General features: G+C 44.3%; 1 protein-coding gene across 2 annotated transcripts in view; it reads right to left on the bottom strand.

The window, feature by feature from the left end:
* The window catches only part of Egflam (EGF like, fibronectin type III and laminin G domains), a 167,757-nt gene extending 154,065 nt beyond the window's left edge, over positions 1 to 13,692 (bottom strand). The window contains exon 1 of one of the 2 annotated variants that reach the window (XM_048368572.1): positions 13,291 to 13,692. In XM_048368572.1, coding sequence (XP_048224529.1) covers positions 13,291 to 13,387 — 97 coding nt within the window. In that variant the 5' untranslated portion in view covers positions 13,388 to 13,692. The remainder of the gene's footprint in view (positions 1 to 13,290) is intronic. The other variant, XM_048368573.1, reaches the window with a different exon arrangement.
* Positions 13,693 to 16,237: the final 2,545 nt, after the last annotated feature.

Raw genomic sequence — 16,237 nt, 5'->3', positions numbered from 1 at the left:
TAGCTGTGTGTATGTGTGTGTGTGTAGGTAGCTTTATAAAAACAGAGAAAGGAAGATATCCCCCCCCCCACACACACACCCTTTCTCTGACTCCCTGATGCCCTCAGTTACCACCTTGGATTCTGCCAACAAGCCATCACCAGATACAGCCCCATGACCTGGGACCAGAAGTGGATTTCTTTTCTTTACAACTACCCAGTATTCTGTTATAGTAACAGAAAATATAGCAACACAGTAACTAATCACTGTGTGTGTGTGTGTGTGTGTGTGTGTGTGTGCAGGCATGCGCACACACACGTGCACATGGGTATGTGCGTGGGTGTGGGTGTAGGTATATACACCAGTCCTGGGGCTTAAACTCAGGGCCTAGATGCTGTCCCTGAGCCTTTGTGCTCAAGGCTAGCTCTAGCCAGGAACAGACTTTATTTATTTATTTTTGGTGTTTAATTAGAGATACGAGTCTCATGGACTTTCCTGCTAAAGCTGGCTTTGAACCACAACCCTCAGGTCTCAGCCTCCTGAGTAGATAGGCATGAGCCACTGGCACTGGGAAACCAATTCCTTTTTGACCAGGTTGTACCCTACAATGAAAGCAAACTATAGGCCAAATTCTGTCACATATTCATAGACAAAAAGGCAAAAATTAGCACATCACCTGCTCATGCTAATTTGATAACATCTCTTCCTATTTTGTCTAGGGACTCCAGCGTCTCCGTGGTGATCCATCCTCCTTAGTGGCTTTTCTTGTACCCAGTTAAAATGCATTTCCCAGAATCTTTACAAGTATGTTGAGGCCACATGACTGCGCCCTGACCTGCCACAGAATTTCTCACATAAACCTTTCTCTTCACCTCCCCAAGGAAGGTCATTTTGAAGATGGTGGCATTGCAAGGTAGAAGTATTAAAGGCTGGATGATGCAGGTCTTTGGAGCAGTATAGGGAGGAGACCATCCCAGAATTGCTGTCCAAATAAATTTTGCAAAAGCCACCAAAATTTGCTGTTACTCATTACAGCACATAGTGTCTGTTTGCCTGAATAAGAAAAGCACCTGTTTGTATGCGCAGAGACAGACATGTCAAGCAATTAATGACAAGACCAGTAACCATCTGGGGAGAAGACAAATGAGCCTATGATTTCATGAAGGGAACATAGCACTGACATGACCACTGCATTTGCCAGATTCTTATTCTAACCACGTAAAAATAGAGTTATATGTACAATCTTTTGAGTTAACATATTTCACTAATGAAAATATTTTATGTAACATAATGTATACTCATCAACAAACCCACCAGTCAGATTTTTTTGTAGTGGTATTAGGGTTTGAATTCAAGGCCTGGGGCTTCCTAGGCTAGCACAGTACCAATAGGCCAAACCTCTATGCCTGTATTTTGCTGCTTGTTTTTAGATAAGCACACACCTGTTCATGATATACGCACTTCAGGATTCCCATAGTTGCTGAGATGAGTGGCATGTATTACCACATCCAGCTTCCCACAATGGACATGAAATCTCTTGGACTTTGCTGCTCAGGCTGGCCTGGAACCCTGACCTTTATACTCTTAGCCTCCCACCTAGCTTAGGATGCTTGGTGTGCACCACTACACCCAGTGTTAAATCAAGAAGGCTTCATAACTTATCTTCTTGCTTGGCCTACAACCACAAGTAACTAGGCATACAGGCATGAGTGACCTGACCTACCAGTGTGAATTTTTGATAACATCCAAGTATTTTTGCAGCCATCTTTGAGAATGGACTTCATGGAAAAATAAAAACCAATCAGTCAATGGACTGTGGACTTCCTCTAAGGACAAAGGTAAAGTTCCAAATATTTAACCAGTGGCATGGCATATCACCAAGAGATGTGAGTAGATATGAATGCCATGCCACAGTAAGTGCCTTCCGGCCTGGATAACTTCAAACATTAACTAACTTTCCCTAGGGTTGAGATTAAAGTAATTCATACAGCCACTGTTTATAGTGAAGTACTTTAAAAAATAAATCACAGACAATATGACAGACACCTAATTCACAGCCATCACCCCGTTTATTTATTTCTCTGCTTCTTCTAAGAGTTATGAGCTAAGAATCATGGGACTTAGTTCTAAGTGTATGATTAGATCAATAAAATTAGCCATCTGTCCGAGGAAGACTTTAAATGCAGGTTATATTTAAGTATTGGGTTCCCAACTGGCCAGATGTTACAGAAAAAGGACTGCGGATATGACTCCTTTTGCACAATGTAAGCCATTAAATGGCTAATAGAAACTTATTGTACAAAGAAATATAAATAACATTAACATTTTATTAAATCTGATTCAAGGTTTTGGGGGTACTCTGTCAGAAAACACAAGACTTAAAATTTAAAGTGGATTCGTAGAGTCGAAAGAAGAACGAAACATCCAGTGTCTTTAGGGGAATGGAGAAATGAGAGATTTGGGAATGAAATCCAAGGGTCAAAAAGTATATCCTTGCTTGGTCTGGTTGGTTAAAGTAATAGCAATTACCCTGATTATTATTACATGATATACTTTGAGTATTCTTTGTGTCAACTCCTTAGGACCAGAAGTAGTTTGGATTTGGGATTGTTTTTTTCAGATGTTTGTGTATTTGCATGCACATAATGAGATATCTTGGATGGGGCCCAAGTCTAAACACAAAAATATGTTTGTTTCATAAAATCTTTATGTACATGATCTGAAGGTAATTTCTGCAATATTTTAAGTAATTTTGTCCATGAAACAAGGTTTCACACGTGATGTCATCTGTGGAATTTTCCACTCATGGTTTCATGTTTTGGATTTTGGAGCATTCTGAGTTTCGGAATAAGGCTTCTCAGCCCCAAAAACTCTATTTTAAGAAGCACCTCAGCTGTTTCTAAACTTTGGTCTGTTTTTATTTTCTCTGCTTCTTAAGAGGAATAAGTCAGTGGGGTTATCTGGGGAAATGGAGGTTTCTTAGCGCTGAAGAAATGGAAGAGTCATTAGGAGGAAGTGAACAGAGAACAGGCTGTCTTTCCATGTGGCTACTTGTGGCTCCTAAAGTACTCAGATGCAAGGATCTGCAGGCCTCTTCTTAGCTTTGTAACTTCATGCGGACTTTCTATCCTGGTCGCAGACAAGTCTGGGTCATTTTAAGAAGCAGCTGCCTCCCTCTACCACCGTAACCTACAAAGCTCTGACCAAGACAATTATCAGGTTAAAAACTGTCCATCATCCTAAAAGTTGTGTGTGTGTGCATGTGTATGTGTGTGTGCATGTATGTGTACTCACGTGCATCATATACCTGTGTGTTTTGGTATAAGGTTTGAATTTAGAGCCTTGAACTTTAGTGGACTTCTTTCACTGATGACTGACATTTTACTACTGAAGTTATACCTCCAGCCTGTGCAGTTTACTATGCAATTTGTAGGTAAGAGTCTCAATGATTTTTCTGCCTGAGCTGACTTTAAACCAGGATCCTCAGGATTACAGGTGTGAGCCACTGATACTGGCTGGGGGCTACTATTTCACTCAAGGGAATAGCACATTTACCAGCATCATTTTCCAAACTGAAAATCAAATAATGTAACTGACCAGAGGGTTTTTTTCTGGTTGTGAAACTAATTTGAAATATTTACCACTCAAAACAAATTGAGTCATGTGTAATCAAATATTAGCATGCATCAAAAAGGAATAAAAGCTAGGTGCCGGTGGCAGGAGGCCAAGATCTGAGGATCGCAGTTTGAAGCCAGCCTGGGCAAAAAGTCTCCATGAGACTCTTACCTCTAATTAACCACTCAAAAACCAGAAGTGATGCTGTGGTTCAAGTGATAGAGTATTAGCCTTGAGCTCAGAGAGGCTTAAGGAAAGCATTCAGGCCCTGAATTCAAGCCCCATAACCAACACAAAAAGGGGAGGGAGGAATAAAAGCACATGAGGGCTGGGAATATGGCCTAGTGGCAAGAGTGCTTGCCTCGTATACTTGAAGCCCTGGGTTCAATTCCTCAGCACAACATATATGGAAAAAGCCAAAAGGGGTGCTGTGGCTCAAGTGGTAGAGTGCTAGCCTTGAGCAAAAAGAAGCTAGGGACAGTGTTCAGGCCCTGGGTTCAAGCCCCAGGACTGGCAAAAAACAAACAAACACATGAAATAATAAATATCTCTGCTTACTTAAAACACCTGGAAATATATACATATATATATATAGGTACATACTTATACATATGCCTTTACATAATTCTTGGGGATTTTTTTTAAATCCTGATTGAACAATTCTAGTTTCTTTAAGATTGCATTCAACTTTCAGTCTTCTAATGCTTTTCAGTGACTGGTCTATATACTGCCTCATTTAATCTCTGAGTAAGTCTGTAAGGTAAGAACTTAGCCTATTTTTATAGCTGAAAGAATAAAAGTTTACAAGCTTACATAACTTGCCTGATGTCACTAAATAACCATTATAAAAGTGTCAGAATTGAAGCCAAAGCATCTCCTCTCACCAAAGGCCCTTTGGTGAGCCAGGAGGAAGATGAGGAGAGAGGAAAATGGAGGAATAGAGTACAGAGATGGATTAGTTTGGAATATGGAATCGTTTTTTGGTGATGCCTCTGGCAGGGTCTCCCTCTCAATTAGCACATGCAGAAAGCCGGTGAAGAGCAGCCCTCTCATCATTCCGGGACTCTAGGAAGAATACTGATCACCCAAGAGGCTGAGGAATGAGACTAACCTGAGCTACACAGCAAGACCCTGCCTCAAAAATTAATTAAAATGAATTTTCCTCATAAACTGACATATTGAATGGTAACCCCTTTGCACAACTACTTAAAGATAACAAAAATACAATCAAAAAATATTAATCAGGGGCTGGGAATATGGCCTAGTGGTAGAGTGCTTGCCTTGTATACATGAAACCCTGGGTTCGATTCCTCAGCCTCACATATATAGAAAAAGCCAGAAGTGGAGCTGTGGCTCAAGTGGTAGAGTGCTAGCCTTGAGCAAAAAGAAGAAGCCAAGGACAGTGCTCAGGCCCTGAGTTCAAGCCCCAGGTCTGGCAAAAAAAAATATGATTAATCAATTTAAAACACAAGAAGACCACAAGACCCACCCACATCTAACCTTCAGAAATCCCACGGTCTAAACATAGCGTTGTTTGGTTACAGATGCCAAGGGCACATGTTGCTTGCACAGTCTGGTCTGGATTAACAGAGTGGACACTGGGGGTGTGGTGAAGTATCTGGGGTGGAGGTCCAAGAAAACAGGCAGAAGAGCCCACATTCTACAAGTGAAGTCTTCAGGTGAAGCTAACAAGACAGATGTACCATATGTATTCTAAAAATCTTTACCAAGAAGGAAGCTCAGGACTTGTGTAAGGTATTTGACACCTCTGGAAAGTGCACTCCCTGCTGGCAGAAGTTTGATTAAAGGGCTGGGAATGTGGCTTAGTGATAGAGTACTTGCCTAGCACACATGAAGCCCTGGGTTCGATTCCTCAGCACCACATAAACAGAAAAAGCCGGAAGTGGCTCTGTGGCTCAAGTGATAGAGTGCTAGCTTTGAGCAAAGGAAGCCAGAGACAATCTCAGGCCCTGAGTTCAAGCCCCAGGACTTGTGGAAAAAAGAAAAAAAAAGTGATTTATTTTTTTCACCGTTGTAAGATGTGGTATTATCAACTCCCTATAGATAGCTGAAACCACACTTTGGCTCTCTCTCTTTTTTTTTTTTGGCCAGTCCTGGGGCTTGGACTCAGCGCCTGAGCACTGTCCCTGTCTTCTTCTTGCTCAAGGCTAGCACTCTGCCACTTGAGCCACAGCACCACTTCTGGCCATTTTCTGTATATGTGGTGCTGGGGAATCGAACCTAGGGCCTCATGTATACGAGGCAAGCACTCTAGCCACTAGGCCATATCCCCAGCCCTGAAACCACACTTTGGTCTTGCTCCCAAAAGGAGGTCCACAATCAAAGTGGGTAAGGCATAGGAATACCAATTAGCCACAGGATAACACTGACTTTCTTTTTTTTTTTTTTAATGTTTTATTCTATTTTTTTTTTTATTTTGCCAGTACTGGGGCTTGAACTCAGGGCCTGAGCACTGTCCCTGGCTTCTTTTTGCTCAAGGCTAGCACTCTGCCACTTGAGTCACAGCGCCACTTCTGGCCGTTTTCTGTATATGTGGTGCTGGGGAATTGAACCCAGGGCTTTATGTATACGAGGCAAGCACTCTTGCCTCTGCCACTTGAGTCACAGCGCCACTTCTGGCCGTTTTCTGTATATGTGGTGCTGGGGAATTGAACCCAGGGCTTTATGTATACGAGGCAAGCACTCTTGCCACTAGGCCATATTCCCAGCCCAACACTGACTTTCATAAACTTCACTGGACCCTTTCTGGGCCATTATAACCCAAGGATAGATGCACAACTCCTCCCAAGACAATTTTAAGTCAAAAAAAAAAACTAAGAAAAGAAAATTTCTTTCTGAGTCAGTTTCTCTTCCTTAAGAAAAAATTCTGAGAGACAAGTACTGTCTTGTGTAAAACTACATTAACCTCTGACCTTGACTTCTCTGCCCCTTACCTCACAGAGCACAGAGAACGATAGGAGGAAGAATGAGCAAGGAAGCAAGCTGGCGAGTAAGAGAGAAGCTTCTTTACAGAGATTAGACATGACACAGAAACAAGCAGGAGAGGAAGTGGATGGTAGAATGGAATGATGGGTCAGAGGATTCTTCTACATAGTTCCTGAACTTCACGGACATTTTTAGCTAGGAACTGGGGATATAAAATGCAGATAGATCTACTGCTTCTATATGTCTCTTACACACACACACACATATACATCTGCCTTGTGACTTTGTAAACTCCAGTCTGCCCCCCTGAGAAGCACAACAACCCATACCATCATTGTGATGGAACACAGTTGTGGAAAGAGGAAAGGGAGGCGGGATTTGAGAAGAGCTTAAGACTCCAAATTACATACTTTGGAAAGTGAATTTGGATGAAAGCTGTAAGTAAGGAAAAAATGGTCTCTTGTGAATTCTAGGTTGGTTCAGAGGGCATTGGGGAAGTAGAGCTGGGTGGTCCCTGGCTTCTTAGCCCATTGGCCAACCTCAGGCCTGTAGGAGCAGAAAGCACCTAGAGGGCTGGGGATATAGCCTAGTGGCAAGAGTGCCTGCCTCGGATACACGAGGCCCTAGGTTCGATTCCCCAGCACCACATATACAGAAAACGGCCAGAAGCGGCGCTGTGGCTCAAGTGGCAGAGTGCTAGCCTTGAGCGGGAAGAAGCCAGGGACGGTGCTCGGGCCCTGAGTCCAAGGCCCAGGACTGGCCAAAAAAATAAAACAAAAAAAAAAAAAAAGAAAGAAAGCACCTAGAAGGACATGTGCTCTGGGCTCCATGTCCCATCACCCGAAACTCCTCATTCCCAGGCTTTCTGTTTTCCTGCTTAAGTTCCCCATGATATTCCATTAATCCAATTATGTGAATAGAGAAATGTCAAAAAAAAAAAGTGAAGGGCTGGGGATATAGCCTAGTGGCAAGAGTGCCTGCCTCGGATACACGAGGCCCTAGGTTCGATTCCCCAGCACCACATATACAAAAAACGGCCAGAAGTGGCGCTGTGGCTCAAGAGGCAGAGTGCTAGCCTTGAGCGGGAAGAAGCCAGGGCCAGTGCTCAGGCCCTGAGTCCAAGGCCCAGGACTGGCCAAAAAAAAAAAAAAAAAAATGAAAAGGGAAAGATTAGAGACTTGAATCTAAGTGAGACCGTGAATCCCCAGATCTTCCTGGGAAAATCTTGAACTCAGAAACCTACTTGGTCCTATGCCACTGTCTGTGGAGCATAGACAAACGAAGCAGGCAGGAGCCACAAGCCCTCCCCTACGTTTACCAGAGAGCTAGCTAATGCCATAGGTTTTGTTTAAATAAACAAGCCCAGGCTGTGGGTCCAGGAACATTAGCCTTTAACCAAGCAACCTCCAGAACTCCAAAACCCTGCACCTACCCTTAACTCTTGGTACCAGGCCCTGGGCATCTCAGTCTTAAGCCAGGCCCTGTTTGATCCTTGTAGAGACAAAGCAGATCTACTCCTGTTTACTACATGAAACTATGAGCAGGTCTGAGTGTCACCAGCTGTTATAGATGGTTATAGAGAGTTCCAGCAGGCTTCTAATCCAGAGACTAAGGCACCTCTGACTACAAGCACAAAAGTGCTCAAGAAAAGCACTCTCTCTCCAAGCTCAAGAAAAGAAAGCTTGACTCTCACCTCACACCTCATGCAAAAACTGACTCCAAATCAAGTCATAGGTCTAAAGGGAAATAGGACTTAAAATCCTCTAGAATTAGACATGGGAGAAGGTCTTTATGAAGATGAGTTAAAGTTTTTCAAAAGCATATGCTATTAAAACATAATGAAGTTGGACTTTATTGAAATTTAAAGACTTCCACCTTTTGAAAAACACCATTAAGAAAATGAGAAGATCAATGATATACTAGAAGCGGATATTTACGAAGCAAAGGTCTGATGGAAAGGATGTGCATTCACTAGAGACAAAGAATATTTAAAATTCAAAGAGAAAACAAAAAAGATTTTACAAGAAAAGATGTGTAGACTAAAAAATGTATTCGATATCATTAGTGATGAGGGAAAGGCTAAGTAAACTATGGTCATTATGTCTCTATAGCTTAAAAAAATAGAAAGCCACAGCAAAAGCCCACTGTAGCAAGTGCCCTGGGGAATTCTAAGGAACCAGGGCTTCCACACACTGCTGCTAGGGCTGTGAAATGGTCCAGCTGCTCTGGAAAGCAATTCAGGGTTTCTTCATGAAGTTCAACTTATATCTGATGCCATGATTCCCCCCACCCGGCAATGTATCAAGATAAATGAAAGCCTATTTACCAGAGCACCCATACATAACGGTGTGAAACAGCTTTGTTCACAGTAGCCTGCAGCTGAAAACAATCCAGAAGCTCCCTCACTAAACAAACTGTACTCATCTATGATGGACACAATGGATTACTACTAAGTAATGAAAAAGGAACACACTCCTGATGCACGTACCACCACAGATCTTAACAGCACTATGCTCAGCATCAGAAAGTAGATGCACAGTATGACATTTTGAACAAGACAAGAGTGGAGGAACAGAATTCAGATCATTATATGCGTGGTGGAGGGGTTTTCTTTTCTTTTCTTTTTTTTTGTCAGTCACTGGGCTTGAACTCTGGGCCTGGGCGCTGTCCCTGAGCTCTTCAGCTCAAGGCTAGCACTACCACTTGAGCCACAGCACCACTTCTGGTTTTCTGGTGGTTAATTGGAGATAAGACTCTCACGGCCTTTCCTGCTAGGGCTAGCTTAGAACCATGATTCTCAGATCTTGGCCTCTTGAGTAGCCAGTATTGCAGGCATGAGCTACTGGTGCCTGGCAGGGGCTTTATTTTCTACCAAATGATTAGAAAACCTGGAAGAGAACAAGGGAGGGAAGGGGTGACATTATCCAAAAAAGAAACATACTCTTTGCCTGACTTACATAACTGTAGACCCTCTGACTTTAGCATTTGCAAATAAATATAATACTTAAAAATAAAGGATTAGAGAGAGTACGTACATATACACATATACATATATATATTGAGTTCTGTGCATTTCTGTTGTGTGATGGCTATCTTAATATACATATTTGTGAGACCTCCTCAAACTGTCCAATCTAGAAAGACAAACTTTACTAGATGTAAATTATATCTCAATAAATCTGACTAAAATATGATCATAATGAAAGCGAGCTTTACCAACTGCTCACAGGGGCACAGATTGCTCTTTACTGCTGGTTCCAGCAGATGTCTTCATTTCCCTTCCTTCCTCCTGCACTTCCTGCTGAGACTCTGAGAAAGTGAGAGCACTATCTGCAGACCACTGGTGGGGGTGGGGAAGAATGGAAGAATCTGGACTATTCCGTTCACTTCTCATAGGGATTTGGGAAAGTCACCTTCCCTCTCAGCCCAGATGCAAATAAGGGATGATTGTTACCCCTTCTTTCCAGGTCTAGGATTCTAATTTATACCTGAAAGAAATGAAGGCTTTCTGACAAGTTGTGTTTCTATGGAGACTCGGGTGAATGATACACACACCACGATGAGGGTGTAGACTTCAGGCCTTCACTCTCCATTCTTCAGAGGCCCCTGTTTCCACTCCAAGACACTAAAGTGCGTCTTCTGGCCCTCCTAAACCTATGCCCAGAAATTTAACAAGAGAAAACAAGTGGATCATCATTCCACGTGCAAAGCCACGTTCCCTAATTCTTAGGGATGAGGTCATCAGACAGTAGTTCCCAAAACCAAGTGAGCATCATCTCCAGTTCTTTGCTCAGGGCCTGAGCATGTCCCCTGCATCCCAGGTCCCTTACACCACCCAGCAGGGCTCCCCTGGTCCCTTACCTGGGAGGTCCCCTGCAGAAGAACCTACTCCCCTCTTTCATAACTGAAGACAGGCAACCTTACCTCTCTGAATAACAAGTCCCCAAATCAGAGCCTAAATTCCCATTCTACCACTTGCTCTTTGTGTGGCCTTGGGTGACATTTAACCTCCCTAAGCCCCAATTTCCCCTTCAGGAAAATGGAGGTAACAGACCCACTTCACAAGGCCATAGGGTTGATGGAAGAAATCAGCGTATCAAATTCTAAGCACAGAGCAGCAAGCACTAAATTAACGTCAGTTGTTATTTAACTTGACATAATTTGAAACCTGCCAGTTTGTGTGGGTCTTAGCAAATACAGAGATTTCTTCACTGAAGCTCACTGAAAAAGATGAGCTATCTTAGGGTGGAAGGAAAGGCTGCTCCTATTTGAAGATATTACCTTGATTTTTCTAAGTAGAGATAGGTGGTGGTGAAGAAATCTCAGTGTAGTTTGAATTCAAGAATTGTCCAACAAAGCAATGCTTATCAGAAGTAGATTTTTGCCTTGAGAAAAGACAGGGAGAGCTATCCAAACAAAACAGGATAGCTCTGGAATGCCTGCACAAAGGCTAAGCTACCTTCAAAGATGTGTGCAGACCAATCTCCAAGGAAGAAAGAGGTACAAAGATGTTCCCACACCGATCCAAGCAGGCTTCGCTGGTGTCTGGGGGAAGATTCTAAATTAGCTCATTGCTGTTCACCTCAGAGCCAACCAGGACACATTCCGTTTTTAATCTGGACCAATTTTACGGATCAAAAACTAGTCTTTCCAAGGGATGTAAATGAATCCAGGAGGAAAATTTCCCCTGAAGTTTACGAAGTAGCTGTCATTTTCATCTGAGCAGCTTTTCAACTGAAAAGCCAGTGTCTGGATAAATTATAAAGTAATTTAAACAAGAAACAACCCTTCTAGGCAGAACCCAATCTAAACATGCTTTCTCCCTCAAACTTGATGTATGTAACCAGCCAAAAATATTTACAAGATAGGGTTTCCACAATCAAAATCCTAACAGTACTTCATATAAAACCAAAGAAGCCAACATGACATGTATGTGACATGAATGTCAAAATAAAGAGTGAATGAACCAGGTAGAAAATATTTTTAGGAAAGGAACAAAAGGAGAGAAACAGGGTGAATAAAAATGCCATTTAAAATACTTTAAAACTCTGTTTAAATAAATTGAAGTCTATCCTTTCTATTGAAGTCATACCCCTCAGATTAAGAAATACAGACATAACTACACATTGTTCCCCAAAATATGGAACTAAGTGGATTTATGTGAAGAAGCCTGTAGAATGCAAAAATTGATCAAGATGTGGTCTTTCCTGCTAAGGAAGAAAGTTAGAAAGCAGGCCTTTACTGAAATTCTTGAAGATGCGTCTGGGTTCCTGGGCATATGGGAAGAGAAAGACCTTAATACAGTACTGCCTTGGACTGTTGCTTTTCACTTTAATGAATTGAGTAGTGTGCAAAAGGAATGGCTCATAACATAAGTGTGTGCTACAGATTAGGGTAATGATTCTCAATTTCAAGCCACCAGTGACAGCAAATAAAGCCTACCAACTGAAGATGTCTCCCACAGCCCAAAGCAACAAGTTACACGGTTCCAGATAGATCTTTGAGGAGTGAAAATATTTAAGCGGCCAAGTGGGAATGTGCCAAGATTATTTTCTTTGCCCTGTGATAAATTTTCTCTGGTTTCCCTATTTCTTATAGAAACATTTGTGAAGACACACTGCACTTTCTGGGAGGTTTTGCAGACTGTATTCAAATAGCCCCATTGTTTTCCATTGTTCCTAAGATATAATTAATCCCATAAGACAACTTCACTTACAATGTAAGCAAGGAAAAACCAGTTTTTTTTCCCCAAAATTCTAAATATGGCCCCAGCAAAGAAAGAATAAAAATCGTCATTAAGAACCCATGTTTAGAACTTTACCATTTAGAATATTCTACTTTGAGCAATTTCACAACACAGGTCAAATCAAATGAGATAAAAATACATACTCTTTAATCTTTAATGGATGAATGAAGGGGGGAGGAGAATACAGTCAAGAATTCATTGTGTATATCATGAAATTAAGAAAAGGAAAGGGGTGGGTCGAAGGGGAGGGTTGAAGGGAATACCATTGATCAAGATGCATTGTATTCATAAACTGCTTTGTGAAGTAGCACTTCCTTCGAACAACTACTTAAAGATTTTTTTTTTTTTAAGAAAAGAAACAAAGGACATGCAAGTTACTGAGTTTCAAGTTCTTGCTTTGGAATAGTTGACAATGCATACAGCTTTGTTTAAACAGCCGAGCAAAGGAAAGGGTGCAAAACATGATCCAATTAAGCCACGGGGTGCCCCTGTAGGCAGGAAGGGCCCCAGGCTAGAACAGCAGAGTGAGAGCACATCCCTACCGAGCCCCGTGGGCAGGGCGTGAGAGGGTAGGGGGGCTCCAGGAAATGGCTGGGCTCAGGGCAATAGGAACTCGCTCAGATGTTGAGAGAACCGGGAGAAGCAGTGTGATTCCTCGCTGTGGCAACCCTCGGTAATTGAGACAGCATTGACTGCTGCCCCAGCTCAGTCTCAGCTCTCGGTGGTCAAACACTGGAGCGCACCGAGCGCACCACCTCGCCGGTTCTGGAAACCAGATCGTTTCTTTCAACCACCCCCAGCCCTGAGGGAAGAGCCTGGGCGAGGGCAGGACCGGGCTCGAGTCTCCGCCGCGCTCCGGGGCAGAGCGGACGCGGGTTAAGCTGGTACTGGTTAAAGGAAGGAGAGGGCTGTGCTGCCCGCTTTTCGTCCTCCCCGAGGGCCGGGACTGGGGCGCCCAGGGCGGGGTGATCTGGAAGGAGAGCCCCCCCCCTCCTTTTTTTTACCTGGTTTTCGAAGAGAGGTTCTGAGCGACACAGCGAAGGGCTGGAGGCTGAAAGCCAGAAGCAAGAGCCGAAGCAAAACGCCTGGGATTAAATCCATTTCACCGCTGGTGCCACAAAGTTTCACCAAGTCCCGGGCGCACGGGAACCGGTGTCTCTTGGGGGCGGGGGTGGGGGTGGGGGTGAGGGACGGCGGACCCGCGGATCCCCTGGCGTGGGTGAGGAGGTGAGGGGCTGGATCAAGAGCCACCAGGGAGTCCTAGGAGGCGGGACAGCTGCCGGGAGTGAAGCCGGCTTGGAGTGGCAGGGCTGGGGGGGGACGGGGGGGCTGATGAGGGGGAGGCGAGAGAGGGGGTGGGAGGACCGGCCTGCTGCAGGGAAGGAGGCTTGGCTCGCCCTGGGATGGAATTGCAATTTAGTGTAAGTGAGAAAGCCGGGCCTGCAACCCCTGAGTCCTCGCCCACCTCGGGAACAGACAGCCCTCCCCTCTCCACCCTGGTGACCCTCTGCTCAAGGTTTCCCCGCCGGTGACCTAGATTGGGGGCCGGGGAGGGGCGGACTTCACCAGAGAGGCAAGGCAGGAGTTAGATGGCTGCTGGGGGCTCAGGTCTGACCCTGAGCTCTTGGCACACGTAACCTCCCCCCACCGTCCCCTTTCTGGCTGGACCCTCCTTTTACGGTGGCTCCAGATGGCTTTCCACCTAGTTTAGTAACTTATCCCAACGGCCTCGGGGCACTGGTTGGACTGCAAGGGGCGGGGCTAATTTGCAAGTGGGAGTGGGGGCGGGGCCAGCCAGGTCTGAGTGAAGAGATAAGTGGGATTTAAGGCAAGCAGATGGAGAGCTGAGGCCACTCAGACTGAAAGGCCCAGTGGAGATTAGGGCCCCTCGCGGCAGATGATGGCAACTTGAGACCCTCCAGGGAAGGAGATAAAACTCCCCAGTAATCCTGACCTTTGAGAAAAGGATGCGAACTCCAGACCTTGGCTAGCCTCGCTGGAAGTGGGCACTCCTGGAGGTTGGATGGGCCCTGGAGGCCAGAGCCAAGTTCTGGCCTTGACTCCTCTGTCTTTGGGGCCCCAAGACCGGGTAAGGTGAACTGTTTGCAAGGTTTCAAAGTAAGGCCTGGAAAGCGGAGACCCCGGGGGCCAAGTTCCAGCACATACTGGCATTGTGACCTCTAAGCTGCAAGAAGAGACCGCAGATGCAATAAATAAGCCAACAAGAATAAACTGAAAGGAAAACACAATTCCGTAGCCAGTTCCTGGGGAAAGATCAAAGGCCCTAGGAAGCACCCAACAGACAGACACTGACATTGCTGGCCTGAGGACTGCCTGTTGTCCCCATCCAGGCTCAGCTGACCTCAGTGCCATTGGTTCTTAACCTGCTCTTGGAGGAGCTCTGGGGGAATGGTGCTGACTGGCGAGTTCTCCCACCCCCAAATGTTTAGCCTTTTAAGAATGACGCTTTCCTTGGCTAAAGAGCCTGAGAAAATGCTCCTTTAAATGCTGGCATTTTCAAGTGTGCAACAGTCCACAAATAAGTACAAATTCTGCTCCAAATTGACTTGTTAGGCTTCTTAGCTGTGTCTCCAGAGCTTGTCCTTCTACATAGAACTCCTGTGGAAAAGTGAAGATTGAGTGGTATTCCTCACTGCTCAGCTGAGACCAGGCAAGGAGCCCACACAAGGCAATTGTTTCCACAAAAGCTAGGCCTAAAACTGCCGGAGGGCTCACAGAGGCCATTGAGCCTTGCCTCTTCTCCGTACAGGAATCTTTTCCATTCCCACACACAGACATCATGGTGCAAGCAACTTGTTCTTAGGTACAGAGATACCAGATCCCCGTGTTGTGTACTCAAGTGGAACCAAGTGACCCAGGCAAGATTCAGAACGAATTCAGATACTAACAGATGCCAAAGAAGTGGTTGGACAGCTATGTTCAGGAGAAAGACATTTTGTTCATCAGCAGAGGGGCACCCAAGGCCCAGCAAGTGGGTCTATGTAGAACTGGCATACACTGGTTCTTCTTTTTCCCACTTAAAATTGTTCCTCCCAGATACAAAATTTTTAAAGTTATCATTAAGTAGTTCTACAAAGGAGATGCCATTTAACAAAGCAGTTTATGACTACAGTACATATTGATCAATGTCACCTCTTTCAACATTGTCACCCACTTGAGACAATAATAGTCACTGAGTATGGCTGACTTTTAGATGTCTTCAGTGTGTCAAATCCTCTGGGTTTTTTGTTGTTGTTTTATTTTGTTTTGTTTTATAGGCCCTGGACTAGAATTCAAGGCCTGAGTGCTGCCCTTGAGCTTTTGTGCTCAAGGCTAGGGTTCTACTACTTGAGTCACAGCTCCATTTCGAGCTTTTGGTGATTAATTGGAGATAAATGTGCCACAAACATTCCTGACCAGGCTGGCTTTGAACCACAATCCTTAGCTCTCAGCCTCTGGAGTAGCTAGGGTTACAGGCAAGAGGACCAGCACCTTCTCTCTTTGAAATGCTTGTTAACCCCTCTCCCCATTCTTATCAGGCTAGTGTGGTCATTGACACATTCCCCAGTTCATAGATGAAGAAACTGAAACTTGTCAAGGTTGAATAACTTGCCTAAAGTCATGTAGCCTCCTAAGGGGAAAACTGGGACTAAATCCAGTTGCTGGGCTTCCAGAGCCCATGCTTTCACAGAGAAAAGGGGGACAGCAGATAGGCTGTATGAAATAAGCACTAAGTTCCTAGTTTGTATTAGGTGATAAAACAGCACCACTGAATTTCAGTCCTTTTTAATTTTTTTTTTGCTTTGAATTTGTCTTTTAAAAAAACCTACAGCAATAATCCAGTCCAAATTTTGCATGCCTAGGTTTTAGCTTTCTTCTTGATATCCTGGACCTGGACTAGGCCCTTCCCTCCAGGGTTAGTGTGGTCCCTTCCATTGTTTCCAGGTGGCC

Source organism: Perognathus longimembris, chromosome 19 (assembly GCF_023159225.1).
Source record: "Perognathus longimembris pacificus isolate PPM17 chromosome 19, ASM2315922v1, whole genome shotgun sequence".
Classification (NCBI taxonomy): Eukaryota; Metazoa; Chordata; class Mammalia; order Rodentia; family Heteromyidae; genus Perognathus; species Perognathus longimembris.
The sequence above is the reverse complement of the archived record's forward strand: the minus strand, read 5'-3'. Positions and strand labels throughout refer to the sequence as shown.